This window comes from Malus domestica, chromosome 07 (genome assembly GCF_042453785.1).
Source record: "Malus domestica chromosome 07, GDT2T_hap1".
NCBI classification, from domain to species: Eukaryota; Viridiplantae; Streptophyta; class Magnoliopsida; order Rosales; family Rosaceae; genus Malus; species Malus domestica.
The window spans coordinates 2,014,909-2,030,062 of record NC_091667.1 but is presented as its reverse complement, the minus strand read 5'-3'; the positions used below and the strand labels follow the sequence as shown (position 1 = coordinate 2,030,062).

At 36.7% G+C, this 15,154-nt stretch overlaps 1 protein-coding gene across 2 annotated transcripts; it reads right to left on the bottom strand.

The window, feature by feature from the left end:
• Positions 1–1,558: 1,558 nt before the first annotated feature.
• Positions 1,559–6,759, bottom strand: LOC103438456 (serine carboxypeptidase-like 40). 2 transcript variants are annotated; one of them, XM_029105095.2, is made up of 7 exons: positions 6,105–6,759; positions 4,706–4,813; positions 4,358–4,632; positions 2,762–3,025; positions 2,455–2,663; positions 2,209–2,314; positions 1,559–1,871 (listed from the first exon to the last, which is right to left on the bottom strand). In XM_029105095.2, exons 1-7 carry the CDS (start codon positions 6,490–6,492, stop codon positions 1,713–1,715), a joined length of 1,509 nt encoding a protein of 502 aa, XP_028960928.1. In that variant the 5' UTR covers positions 6,493–6,759; the 3' UTR covers positions 1,559–1,712. The 2 variants fall into 2 exon arrangements, with proteins under 2 accessions (XP_028960928.1, XP_028960929.1); XM_029105096.2 differs by lacking the exon at positions 2,762–3,025 and having other exon boundaries at positions 6,105–6,681.
• Between the last annotated feature and the right edge of the window lie 8,395 nt (positions 6,760–15,154).

Below are 15,154 nucleotides of genomic sequence, written 5' to 3'. Positions count from 1 at the left end.
TTTAGGGATTTTTACATGAATCTTGAGAAATCAATTAAACACTATAAAAATTATGAATTTGTTAATTCATTAAAATTCCTCAAACTTCTAATTGAGATGGTGACAATATTTTTTTTATACAACGATTTATTTGTAGCACAAAGTGCAAAATAAATTGGAATCGAACTTGCCATTTACGAGATTCGAGCGTAAAACCACTTACTTGGAAGTGTATAGGGAATAGTGTTAAACCATAGTACTAAGTAGCAATAGCGATGGTTGTTGGATGTGTGTGGTGCAATTGCCAGGTCTGAGGGGGCAATGGTGGTTGGAGTGGTGGCGGTATAGATGGTGATGATAGCGAGGAATGGTGGTGGTGGCGGCAACAACAATGGTGACCTATGATTATTTAGTAACCGCAACAATAGTAGCGGAGGGTGTTGTGGTAACAATGTTGGTTAAGAGTGGTGATGTGATGGTGATTAGGAGGTAGCGGAAGTGATCGAGTTGGAAATGGTGGAGGTGGCGGTGGCGAGGTATGATGGCAGATAGTAGTGGTCGTCGTGACCATGATGACGGAGATGGTGGTAGTGCGGACGGTGATGGTAGTGGGGATGCAATGATCCCATTCAGTATTCAGGAGAATAAACAAAATCCGGGTTTTAAGAGCTTTTAAGAAAGTTTGGTATTTTAATTTTTAATTTTTAATTTTTTAATTTTGGGTTTTGGTTTGGGCCTATGATTGTTTTCTTGGTGGACAAATAGTTAAAAGAATAGTCTGGACAAATAGTTAAGAATGGTCTGGAAGTGGAACCTCTAGAGTTTCCTACAAATTAGGTTTTTTATGTTTTCTATATAATTAACTAACTTATTTAATTGTACTTTTCGAAAAGTTATTCCCCGCTGTGTAACAATGAATGAGTTAGATTAGTTTGGATTATTACTTTTATCGTGGATTCGTGAATTCAGATTATCTAATGTTTATAACATTCAAGTGAAAGTATGAAATTCGTAGCTTTCATCTTATCATATTATTTAATCGAAAATCAAGAATTTCTCTCTCAAATTTCTATATTCAAAGGTAATCATTCGCCTTGTTAAATACCTTCCGTTGTGCTATAAATACAATTATATGATTGATTTTATAGTTCATCTTTTTCATATAGTTTCTCTTATCGTAGAATTCCTAACCGATGGTATTAGGTTGCACTCCACTCATGCAACTTGTTATACATACCTGCACTGCGAGAAGAGATAACATCATCAAAAAATTTGTACCCCAAAATTGTTGTGAGCTTCTAAAGTGAGTGTACAAAATAAATTTTGTAATCATTTTGTTTGTAAGATCATATTCCTTTTGGTTCTAAACTTTGCGATCTAAAGTTTAGAATCAAAAGGAATATGATCTTACATAACGTCATATAATCCTACAAATAAATCAAGGTATGTAATCCTGAGGTGTTAGAATAGCGGCCTTACTTCTGGATTCTTCTCCTTAGTTACTGTTCCTTGTATATCAAGTAAATGTTAATCTAAGAAGTCATATTTCTACATGAGATATTAGTCTAGCGAGAGGACATGAAAAATTGCAGTGAACTTTTATTAATTTCAATAACAATAAATTACAACTTGAAGTTTGACAAATCAATTAATTAACCTTGTGTGGACCAAAAAAAATTATTAACAAGGTAATGCCAGTCGAATAGGTAGAAAGATTTGGAGAAATTAGCTAGCTAGTTATATCTTTTAGTATCGGGAAGAGGTGTGCCATCAAGGAAGTGCTTGATGAGTGAAAGTCCTCTTGCAGGCTGATAGCTTGGAACTTGATGCCCTGCGTGTCTCACTGTAGCAAATGTTAGGCCTCCCTCGAACACTTGTGTGTACCCAGCAACCTGTTCAACGACACATATAGAACTTATGAAGACTTTTGAAGGTCTTCTGAAAATTCAATTACTGAAACAAAGAACAGTAGAAAGAAAAAATAAATAAATAATGTCGTATAATACTACGGAGTTGGATCCGCTTCGGACCTCAGTGTCTGGAGCTTAAGGATTAACACATCTGGGCCGTTGATTGGTGTGTAAAAGAAATAAGAGATGTTGGTTTATGTGTGGTGGGCCAACAAAATGAGTTAATGAAGACTGTCAGATTCAATTTATGCGGTCTAGATATGTTGATCCTTAAACTCCGAACACTAAGGTTAGGAGTGGATCCAATTCCTAATAATACCTCTCCACTAAGGAACCAGGCGTGCCACTCAGTCTTTACTGGAAGATTCATCTTGTCAAGAGAATACTTTGTTGAAGTGACTGGTACCCTCCCATCAATGTCGCCACTGCATTCAATATTTTCATAAAAATAAGATCGTTTCTACTCCTAACACTAAAACTGCATGTCCTTTTCCTCAAGTATTGAAATTGCATAGCATTTATAAGAATATATAACATACGAACAAGAAAAAGTCTGAAACTTCACCTGAAAATCCACACTCGAAGTCCATTCTCCAGGAACTCATGTAAAAGAGGTAGTACGGTTGATGCGCTATCGCCCCATGTGATAACATCACTACATGGTTCCCAATCGTGAGAGAGTTTGGTGACATTGGCATGGAGAGCTTGTTGAACGTCAGGCCGATTCAAATATGCATACGCATAGTCCTCACTACACGGATCAAATTTGAATATCTGCACGATGAATATATTAACGCAAGATTATGTTTTGCAATTAGCAGAGTTGCATATATCTATATGCGGTAAAATTTTAGGGTCTTGTTTTAACTTACTGAAGTCTTTTTGGGTTTTGCAGTGAGGTTGGTAGACAAACATGAAGGGGCATAGATGTTATAAATGTCAACGTAATAGGTATCTTTAGCAGCAGCATCAGTGGCATCACTGCACTCCTTATGCTGATCGGTAGTGACAGTAGGTGCAAAATTACAGTACTTATTAATATCATTTGCAGTTTTATCTGAAATGATAGCATGGCTCGCAAGGTAGTCGTACATTCCTTTTGTATCAGTTTCATCATTGATCACTGCATTCCCAATCTGCATCATGTAACAATTAAAGAAAGCTTTGAGTAAAGAAGTGAGATAGGGTATTTGCAATGTTGCCAAAATTTTAGCGAACTTTATATGCTTCATTGTCACCAGTGCTTTGAACATGTCATAGCGACAACAAATTTGGATGTTAACCATCACACCGTCGTACTAGATAATTGTAATACAAACATTCGACATGGTAAATATATATTTGATGGACCTAGGATATGGTACTAATAAGTAAATAAATATGTGCCAATGAATCTCGCATCCATTAGAGCGAGTGGCCAGCATAGTGCTCCGGATTATAAAAAAGGAAAATGATTTTGGCAACCCCTTTTCATGTTGCACGCATCTATTTATTTTTTGTCCCAATGCAAAATATAAAAAATAAGACCATCTCCAACCCTTGGGCTAAAAGCCAAATTTTTTAGCCCGAAAAATTTAGCTTTTAGCCCAGAAACATCTTTTCTGCTCCAACCCTTCTGTCCTAAAATTTTAGCCCGAAATTATTAACTTAGGCTAATTTTTTTCTTAAATCAATTTTTTAAATAAATATGTTGATTATTGTAAATTAATTTTATGAACATTTTAATCTAAAAAAATTTAAATTCCGATAAATATTTGGTATTTAGCCCCGGGGAAAGCTGTGGGGTATTTGGCCCAGAAATAACATTTGACATTTAGCCTAAAATTTTAACATGAGTTGGAGAGTGTTTGAGGGGGTAATTTGGCTTTTAGCCCAAGTTTGGAGATGATCTTAATGAAAAAGAAGTGCAGAAATACTTTCTCATACAATAAATTCTCAGTTTTTTTCCTTTTTTTTACCCAATTCATTAAGTGATAGTCAAGCATATAATAAGCAGATTTCCCACCCACCCACTAAAATTAGGCAAGGTAACACCAGTCATAAAAAACAAACATGATGACCAGACCAAGAATTATGGAAAACCAAGAGCAAAAGGGATTATATGATGACAAATAGCCTACCATTTTGCACCACCAAATGTGGGAGTTGGTCAACCCTTGCCAGGAGCGACCAATCACCTCCAATGCAGGCATTTTTCCTATGACCTTTTTACAACTTTCACCAACTACCAAGAATCCAAGAACATAGAACCACATGAAGTCTAAATTCTAATTATTTGCTATAGATTTGTGCTTCCCAATTAAGGGACTCGCTCAGTTGATTAAGAGCATTTTCCCTTACAATCATAGTTCCGTATCGAAACCCCCCCCTCCAATATCGCTTATATATAAAACAAAAAATTGTTTGCCATAGAGTTGGGACTTCCCAATTTGAGAGAGAGAGAGAGAGAGAGAGAGAGAGGAACATACTATTATGCCCTTGAGGTTGATAATGGTCTTGTTAGCCCTTTTATTATGGTAGAGAATGGTATGTGCAAGTTGAGGTACATAATGCCCTGCATAACTTTCCCCAGAGATATAAAACTCCCTGCCCTTGTATTCAGGAAACCTCTCCAACCAATTCACCAAAAATACATAATTATCTGCAGCTGTGTTTCTATCCCCGCTTGCATCGTAATCTGATGTTCTATTTGAGTATGAAAATCCCACCCCAGCAGGAGACTCAAGGAACAACACATTAGCAGCTGAAGAAAAAAAAGAGATTAAACTTTGAAGATTTATAAATTAAGGTCTGGTAATTGTGTTTTAAATATATACCATGATTCCATGAAAATCTGTTTCTGTAAAGTGTTTTTCCATCGCTGTGGATTCGGAATGGTCCAAGCTCGAGCATTGCTCCATAGGCAAGAGAAGAACAACCAGGTCCTGTGAAAATATTAAGCAATGGCAACCTTATATTATTGTCAGTTAATATGTACCAATTAATAGGTAATAAATTATTAAAATGTCATCAAAGTAGTAGTTAGTAATTTATGTCACTGGATCCAATTGACACAGGATGCAAGTGGAAGTTAGTAAGACTAAACTAGAATGATGTTCTAAGATAATTCTATATATACTGGTGTATGAGATGCATCGGTGCATTGGATGACTAAATTTGTATGATTGAATTGTTACAATTGCAATCTAACCGTTTAAATACCAGTACACTAGGTGTATGGCAACAGTCTTATGCCAAATCATTGGTAGAAAGGAGAAGATGGTAACCCAATTGTGTAAATAAAAATGATCATGTGGCATGTGGACAACTAACCTATATGTATTTATCTGATGTATAATTGAGCTGCATGTTATCAACATACAAATCACAAACTTTTTCAACGTCCATATATATATTATGTATATTTTCCAATAGAGAGACGTATTAGATTCAGCATGAGCGCCGAGATATCCTCCACAAGGGACCACCCCTTCCGAAAATTAAGGAGAGGTGCCAGGATTAGCCTTCTGGGGAATTTGCATTAAGTTTCACATACGTCAAGATTAACAAAGAGTCATGCGTGTGTTTGGTGCGACTATCGCAATACAATATGTGGTTGTTAGGCCTAAATCATTGAAAAAAATTAATGATGTAAATTTACAAGACAAGCAATTGATTACAATTAACCTTTTGGGTAATGAAAATTATTGTTTAGGGCATCAATAATTGAGGGACATAATTAGCTATAAAACATTATTCTTTTTATAATCATATCAGGCCGAAGAAAAACTAGGAACCATCATGCAAAGGTGTGGGAACACTACAAAGAGAGTGGGGAAATACAGAAAAAAAAGATATATTGGAGTAGCTAGTACCATACAAGAAGCATTTTTTGGAATTTTGTTTTTAAACAAGTGATATTTTACATTAATTTATCAAAATTTTAAGAAAGGAGATTAGAAATTAGAATTTGACTGCAGAAAAATGAGCATATTGCTCTAGCTATTTTGGCTAAGCTTAAGCCAGCTATTTAGTTGGGATTTTAGTGGAATACTTCATATATTTCGACTTCTATCAATCACCAATAATTAAAATAAAGGAAAATAATGTATACTTAGACAAAGAGATCACAATTAACCACCCATAACTTTCGCAGCAAATGACAAATTATAACATCATCAGTTGAGCTGGTGGCATTGATATTACAATTTGCAGGTACGTAGGATAGTAATTTACCTCCATTGAGCCACAGAAGAAGAGGTGAAGAATCCTTAGCTTGCTCAGCTTCAACTAAATAGTAAAACATTGCACGGCCGGCTTTTTTATCCACCGTAACGTACCCACCATACTGAGAGAACTTCACGTTGGGTTGTCCAGGCAATTTAACGATCCTATCCTTCACCTTCAACCCTTCCTGAGGATGAGTTTTGGTTGCGTTTGCGTGAAGAATTGCCACGAAGGGGCTCTTGTCGATGTGGGCGACGTTCTTCAATTTGGATCTGTGGAGCTGTGAAAGTGCTTGCGATTGCTTGCTTCCATGGATTTGAGTTGCGAAGCCAGAAAGAATGAGAAGAGAGAAAATTGCCAAACAAGGCCTAATTATTTGCATTTTGATTGTATTCATTGTATTAGCATATTTTTGGTGTCTTTTTAGAGAGAAAGAAAGAATGAAAGGGCTTCTGGGTTTTGGATCCAAAGAAAGAATGATTGTTTTCAATGTTTGGGTAATTTCGATGAAATTCCCAGGAAAGGTTATGAGAGCTCACTCATTTTTATAAGACAAAAGTTAGTCACCAATCATGTTATGCCATGTGAGTGGTGTTTTGGGAGTGATTGGGGTCATTTAAGAACACATGCAGTTAATTATGTAAATGAAATAATCCAACCCGACAAACAAAAAGTGTGTGTGAAGGGCCGACTTCTAAGGAAAATCCGCCTTCAGCAAGATTCTCGGACTTAATAGTCACTCATTAAAAACTTGACTCTACAAACTGAGAATGACTTACAAGACAAAAAGTATACTTCTAAGGAAAATCCGCCTTCAGCAAGATTCCTTTTTTCATCCTCGACCACTCAGTCTAGTATACATTCTCTTACAAGACAAAAAGTATACTATTATAGATCCAAGTAACGTTGTATCATTATAGCAAATGACGCCAAAATAATAGTATGTTCATACTATTTTTTTCAAAGAGAGACCAATTGGTAACTTTGTCACGACAATTCATTCTTTCAAGGGTTAGAGGTCTCATAGAGGCATCTTAGTCTTCATTTGGCCCCCACTCACCAGTACTAGGAGTCGAATTCAAAATGTACCGTGTGAAACACGAGCCTAAAATTCATCTACAACTACTAAACTACTCCGTGATAGTTGTGTACTCGTACCGTTGAAATTGCTCTCCTACAAACCACCCACTTCCTTGAAAACTTTATATTATTAGTGTTCTTGGTCATGATTAGCTTCCCACCTAAAAAAATTGTCCATTTCAAGATGATGACCACAACAGGTTAATTCTTATAATTTGCGTGGGACTTGAAATGCACCACTTGTTCTCCCATCTTTTTAGCTATCTTTCTTCGCTCATTTCCGTTTCCACGAGGAAGCTGCTACACCTAAGATAATGGATAAAGATGCATATTTTATTACTTGCACTCAATTAGTAGGATGCACACAACCATTAACTTCAATACATCATTATCATTTCGGTGGGTTTTTTTTTTTTTTTTTTGTGGTGTATTAAATTATTGTAATAAATACCGTATGCTAACATTAATACTACAGGTGTATTTTTGTTCATTATCTTCAAGTGTTGGTAATGCTAACTACGTATCCAACTTATTATTATTCTATGAGTCTAAATTTTAAGATTTGTCATAGGGATGGCAACGGTTCGGTTTGGGGACAGAAATGCTATATCCATCCTCATAACCACGAAAATTAATCATATCCATAACCGCAAATTAACCATCGGGGATTATCCATAATCATATCCATCGGGTAACGGATTTTCAATCAGTTATCGATTATATCCATCTTCGTCAAAAAACAAAAAAAATTATATTCATCCAATTGACGCATTATAAATTTTAGTAGATACTAATTCCGTTATTAAATAGCAACATCCAATTACAAAAAACATAACAATATATTTGAAGTTGTTCATGATAACATGCACCAATTTCTTGATAGTGAGACTCTTGAATAGAGATGAATCTGATAAACTTGTAACATTTGATAATTGATATATAAAATGATTCAATGAATTAATTTGGTTGAGTATAATAATAAGAGTATTGAATTGATGAGGTTGTTGGTATGCCCCATGCATGGTGCAAAATAAAGTTAGTATAGGGTTTGATGCATGCATAATGAATTAGTATAGGAAGAGTTCGGTGAATTGAATAAAATTATATTATATAAAATATATTTGGGTCGGATTCGGGGACGGATACGGATTGAGGACCCCTATAACCATATCCAAAATCATAACCGAATAAAGTTCACGGTTTTTCCCCATATCCATACCATACCCGAATTTTCATATCCAAATCCAATCAATTCGGACGGTTATCCACGGTTATCGGGTTTAACGGTTAGAATTGACATCCCTAGATTTGTGTGTATGTCCACTATATAAAGCTCGAAACTTAAATTCATCGAACGGTAATAAATAGGGTGGTGAACAAAAATATTCCCTTTTATACTAGAATCTATAATATGTAAATTTTTTGGTCGAAGATACGATATAACACAAATTCTTACAATTGTTGGCAATTTTAAGAATAACACTAATGTTGCAGTCTTATTAAATTATGAATGTGATTGTGTAAATCCTAGTAGATATGAGAATGTATTTTATAGTCCTATTAGGAGTTGATTACCTATTAAATATTGTAATCCTAAAGGGAAATGATTTTACCTATCCTACTACTATAACTAAAGGCACAATGGGGTGGAATAAAACACACCTCACAATTTCACATCTCTCTCTTCTCTCTCTATGCCGCACATTCCCTCTCTATGGCCTCCATAATTGTTCAGTAAATTATGCTTACAACACGTTATCAGCACGCTTTTAACGCTGCGCTAAATAAAGTTTATTCTTCAATTAGGGGAGTATTACGTTTTAATCATTCTTTTTGTGATTAATTTATTATTTTGAATTGATCTACATGCTATTGATTCAATTTAATTTTCCTGTATTGAACGTGATACAACGCATTCAAGATGCAATTCCGGCTTTCTAAGAAGGATCTTCTACAAATTCAAAGGTTTTTGTAGTTTTTTGCCAATCAGGTACGCTTAAAATAAAGTAAGATATTTGAAACGACCTTGAAGCATGAAAACATTCCCCATTATGCATGAACCCTCTACATTTATATTTACCTTTCGATATATATATTGTATATGTTTCATATATTTTGTCAATATATATATTTGTTCATGCAATATGCAATTATATTTTCTATGTGGAATTTGTGAGTCAAATTATATAAAATAAATTAGAAGAAATTTAGGGTTTTCAAACCCTAATTATGTCAAAAAAATATATAGGCACTTGCGGCACCACCACTGCGGACACCTTGGACCCTTCACGGCAGCAGCCTTAGGGCTTTGCTGCGCTAACCTAGACCACTAGGCCTTTCAGCCTACCTCTGTTTAAAGGGCTTGCAGTCCCTAAGCCCAAAACCAACAGATTTTGGCCCATTGTCCCATGTCCCTTGGCTTGTGAACTCACTGGGCTTCGCCCTAGTCTTGACCTGCTTGCCAGCAGCTTGGGCTGCTAGGCTTAGGTTGCCTCAGACCCAAAACATAGAAACTCAACTTCGGCTGGGCTTCTCGGAACCAACCCAGGCCAACATTTTTGTTGGGCCTACACCCGTGCCTCTCTCTCAGCCCATTTAACCGAGCAGTTTGTTGTTGGGCCCTTTGTCCCCCTCAGCCCGTGGCCTGCTCTCATGCAGCCAACCCGCAGACCAGCATTTCGTTGGGCCTGATCCATGCCCCTCATTTAGCCCAAAGAGCCAGCAACTGCTGCTGCTGGGCTCCATGCTCTCGGCCCGTGGCCTGAAACCATCCATGGGCTGCATATTGTAGCCAACCCGAGCCCAAATTATTTTTGGGGCTATATTTTTCAATCCAATGCTAATTTTTAGCATTCTAAATAATTTTAACCCAAATGTTATTATTATTTTTGCTTCTATAATCGACCCCGAATGGTCTCAATCTATTGAATTAATTAAAAGTGACATGTAGTCCATTAATTTGATAATTAATCCAAAATTATTGACCTGAAGCCCACTTTTGGATATTAACGATTCAATAATTTATTTTTATACTTTGAACCGTTAACTCACTTTCGTAGTCCCGAAGCGCTCACACTTGTTCTTGAAGCAACTCAAATTCACTACACTTAAATCAACATATTGCATTCTGTGTTCTTGCAGGAACCTTTATTTTTTGAACTAAACATTCATAAACTAAATTGAACCTGTAGTTTCAAATTTAATGCCTTTGAAACTTGAAGTTTTCATAAAACAATACACCCATGAAAGCCCGACATTTTTCATGAAAATCATGTCTTAGAACTCGAATGTTCTAACTTTGATGCTTATGGATGATTCATTCCCATAACACCAATCATAATCTTGTTCCCTCCAATTCAGTGGATTGTCGAACCGTCACAAGTTTGATTTTCCTGATATGGACGTTTTCTATTAAAAACCACTTTATGTGGGATACAAGACGTGAATCTCTACTTGAGTATTAAGGTAGCTAAGAAACCATTGAAGCCAACAATGGCATGGAAGAGCTGAATAAGCCTCCGCTATGATCTTCATTCGAAGACTTATGCCCGAAGCATTACCAATGAAAGTATCTCCTGAACGAGGATTCCGTGGCTCTTTGGCTTGCTCTTATGGACCGTCTAATCATGAAAAATATTGCCCGAAGTACATCATGATTACGTCCATGAATGAGTACAATTCCGAAGTTTATAAATCCGATCAAATTTTGACTAGAGAATACTTGTCTCGTCCTTCCATGTTTCTAACTCGCCCCTGAAGCAACAAGTGTAGAAAGCGGAAGTTTACCAAATTCTCGAATCTGATTACTACCACAAACATATGGTAGAATCAGGGCATGCCAAGGTGTGGCATCATGCCCAAAGCATGATCATTGGCACCTAAGACCTAAAACTTCAAGAATAAGGGATAGTATTCCCAAACCTTAACCCTATAGAATCTACTTCCATCTCGATGGAATAGATCAATGGTTATGCACATGTTCGTGCCCTTACCAATGTTGTTAAGAAGTACCATTCTAGTAGTCAACATGTGAGACTAATTTTGCTCCACCAAACAACGTTAGAAGAGTAGAATTTTGACATGAATGGCCTTGTTGGCCGAATCCACCCTCGTAACTTTGGTTTACTTTGTGAACATTTTCCCATGTTCTTGGATTCAAGTTTGGTGTATGTTTTACTTATGGATAATCTTATTGATATTGTCCTCGAATATGAGTTAATTGAATCATGTTTCTTAATACATGTGACCAATTCAATTAAACACGTGATTAGGTAGGTGTCATACCCCGATCCCGACATACGTCCAGGATCGACACGTGACGTTACCAAATACCCGTATCACTCACATACCGCCTTCGGGATATGGACAATGCATAACTCAAGATTCGAATTTCGTGATAATTTTTCTTATACTTTATGGATGCATCTAACCTCCTCGTTAGACTGCCTACATACTCTCAAAAGGGATCAAGCCATTCGTAGTTCACCAATCGTCAACTCTAATCTTTCCGTAAAATACTTATAACAGAAAATCATAATGCACCATATTACACATCAACCTTACGTCAAACAACAATTATCATCTTTCATACACACATGTAACCCATTCTCACACAGATACTTTCCAATTCATCCATCATATAAATCACTCTGTTTCACATAATACCGCAAATCATAGTATGTAACATATCAAAGAACCAACGAAGCACAATGTTATTCTCAAGTCACATTAATCAATTACTTTAATCATAGTAAACGTACCAAGTTTTCGGTTTCTACCTAGGGCTATGCAATCTTGTGCTCAGTTATGTTGGTCCGCCTTGAGGCCCATTGCCACCCAACCTATATGATGTTATAGTTGGTTACTAGGTACGAACCTGACGATTTTTGTATTTACGCATTTGGGTGTGCATTTCATGTGCCAAGTTACACCACCGCAACGTACCAATATGAGTCCTCAAAGAAGGATGTGAATCTTTGTCGATCATGATTCTCCTTCACACTAGCTCTCTTCGAGCCTTTGCACGCGATCTCTTTACCACTCATTTTGCGGGTTGTCACTTTAATAAGACAGTCTTCTTGCCATTAGGGGGAGATAAGAACATCAATGTTCCTGGAGAATGACGCAAAGTTACGTGGACATTACCCACTATGTCTCATCTCAATCCCCATACCGCACAAGTATGATAAGCAAGTACGATGAATTCTAGTTTTCAGAATGTTGCTCCATACGCATTCCTCTAATCTAGCTAAAGTGACGAGATCATATACCAGCTGCAAACATGCTTGCAAGGATAGACGTACTTAACGAACGTCGAGTCAACATCCCTAGAGGGTGTTCCGCCCCTGTTAGACGGTCTGGTACAACGGTGGATATCCAATCAATCGATCTTGGCTTGGAGCACGACATATCACTTAATTCGTAGGATTCACTTCCCTAGAAAAAGGAAGACACGACACAACAATGAATCTAAACTCGATCGTTGTCTCAAATCATTTCCATTCTGGATTACTCCCGAGACATGAAGTTCTTGTTCTAGTATACTAGTTTGGATGAGCTAAATGGAATTGAAATGAGATTACCATCGATGATGTTTTCATTTATATGGTAGCTACCGACATAAATGAAAAGCGACAATATTGAACCGTGTTCAATTGACTAAGTGACAACGTAGAATTGATTGGACAATCGAAATTACAATCCAGGTCAAATTCCTTACCAAAGTGTGTTTGGACCTGTCGTTCCTACATTGCCCAAGGTAATCTTATTGTGTTACAAGTGAGAAAATAAGTGTTATGAGATGAATGAAATATTGCGATATCATGCACGCCTTACGATGCAAGGTTTTTCTCAAAACGTCATGTGATTGATAGCAGCATTATGAAATTTGATTAATGTTTTCTTCATGGGGATATAGATACGAAGAGTTACATGTAAGTTCCCGAAGAATTACATGGACTAGTTCAAATAGTTCCAAAACCACGGAAGTCCCTCTTAAATTGTTGAGGCGTTCACTTATAATCCGACGGATGTGGTATACCCGTCTAAGTGATTATTTGATCAATCAAGGATGAATTATGCCCTTGCGTGTTAAACTATGAAGTCTTATTCCAAATTACTAGAGTTACAGTTTATGTCGTTGACACGAATCTCACTAAGACTCTAGAAGAGCTGGAGAAAACTGCCTCACACCTGAAGATGGAATTTGAGATGAAAGATCTTAGGAAAACTTGTTTATGCCTTGACCTGAAGTTGAAGCATTGTTCCGACGGTACCTTGGTTTACCAGTCAAACTACACTTCGAATGTGTTACCTTTGAGTATACATTTGATCGTCCATACGTTATATGAAAATGAGACCCTTGAAGAGGTTATGGAATCCAAAACTCCATATATAAGTTCAACTTTGCGCTTTGTTGTACTTAGCTTATTGTATTAGACAGGAAATTTCCTTCAGTGTTGATCTTGGTAAAGATGCAGCACCGGGCCTACACGCAACCACTGAATTGGTATTAAAGACGTACTCTGACGGTACTACGAGGACAAATCCCAACGCATCTCAGCGGATCCAACCCCCTGATCCTTAAAATGATGCTTGTGTTGTTTGTTATGCTAACGCATGTCACTTATTAAACCTGCACAAGGCAAAATCCCCAAATGGTTATGTCTTTACCATTAGGGATATCGCAATATCTTAGAGGTCCATGATATGACCTTAGTTGTGAAATCTTTGAATCGTTCCAAGACTCACCTCACTTATCTAAGCCACAAGTAAGACATGGTTAGGAGTTCTTGTTGAGCATATTCGAAGTACTTGCTATGTTTTCATCCATCATTAAGTCCCAACAACGATCCATGAAGATTATACCGCATGTATCAACCCGACCAAGCCATGATACATCAACAAAGTCAACGCCAAGACATATTGCGTCTACATCAAAACAGCAAAGCATCAGGAGATTGAAGTCATGCAAGCCAATCCCAGACAACCTTGCCGACCTCTACACGACGTCACTACCAAAGTCAACCTTCCAGAAACTTGTCTAAGGAATTGGTATGCCTAACTATTCGTATGCAATGTTTGTAGTTCTCATTTGGAAGTTATGTAAAACTCAGGGGAAGTATCCAGAAGTATACTCATTTGATCTTAATGTACTCTTTTTCCCTACGATTAGAAGCATTTTTTCCACTGGTTTTTGCTACCTAACTAGGTTTTAACGAGGCACACATCATGGGCTGATCATACCCTTGTGAGCTTTTTTACTTGTATCCAAAAGACGTATAGTTTTGACTTAATGCAACTTCTCACCTTTATCCGTAGACTATAGGTTTTTCCCCACCTTGGGTTTACCATAGCAAGGTTTTGTGAGTTTCACTTTTTATGCATTCTTCCGTTGATATGAGACTTGCATTCGCTCATTGTGTCAACGACTTCATCAATTGTACTTGCTTCATCACTGAAGACCTGATGCACCATTCTTCTCCCCATTCTCCTGTTGCATCTTGTCCCTTTTCTTTCTTCTCCATCTAGTATTAATTCCATTTCACCAATTGCAACGCCTATAATTGTTATACGTTTAGAAATTACTATTATCACTCTAAAAATATATCATTCGGTCTTGCATTTAGAGTTGTACATGCGCCTTTTTTAGAGTGTTAGGCCACCTCTAAAGGAGATATTCAAATTTAAACATAAATTTTAAATTTAATAGTTTATGTGGCACTTTGACATCTTTTAAAGTTTTTCTCTCTACCTGATATATCAAATTTTAAACATAAATGTTAAATTATAGGATCAGGTACCTAAAACCCTCAACTTTTTAGTGTCATTCCAAATTGATCTCAGCCTTTTCAAACATCCAAAACAAGTACCCAGCCTATTAAAAATGTCACATCCGCTAAGCTTAGTTAATTTTTCAAACATAGAATATGTTCTTTTTTTAGTCAAATTAAATTACTTCCATTAAATAAAAAGACAAG

Bases quoted from the DNA above. Each gene is read 5' to 3' on its own strand.
- LOC103438456 (XM_029105095.2), bottom strand. From the start codon at position 6,492: ATGAATACAATCAAAATGCAAATAATTAGGCCTTGTTTGGCAATTTTC. The intron at 4,814-6,104 runs GTAAATTACTAT...ATATTTTCACAG, and splicing joins TCTTCTGTGGCTCAATGGAG to GACCTGGTTGTTCTTCTCTT. The intron at 4,633-4,705 runs GTATATATTTAA...TTTTTTCTTCAG, and splicing joins CAGATTTTCATGGAATCATG to CTGCTAATGTGTTGTTCCTT.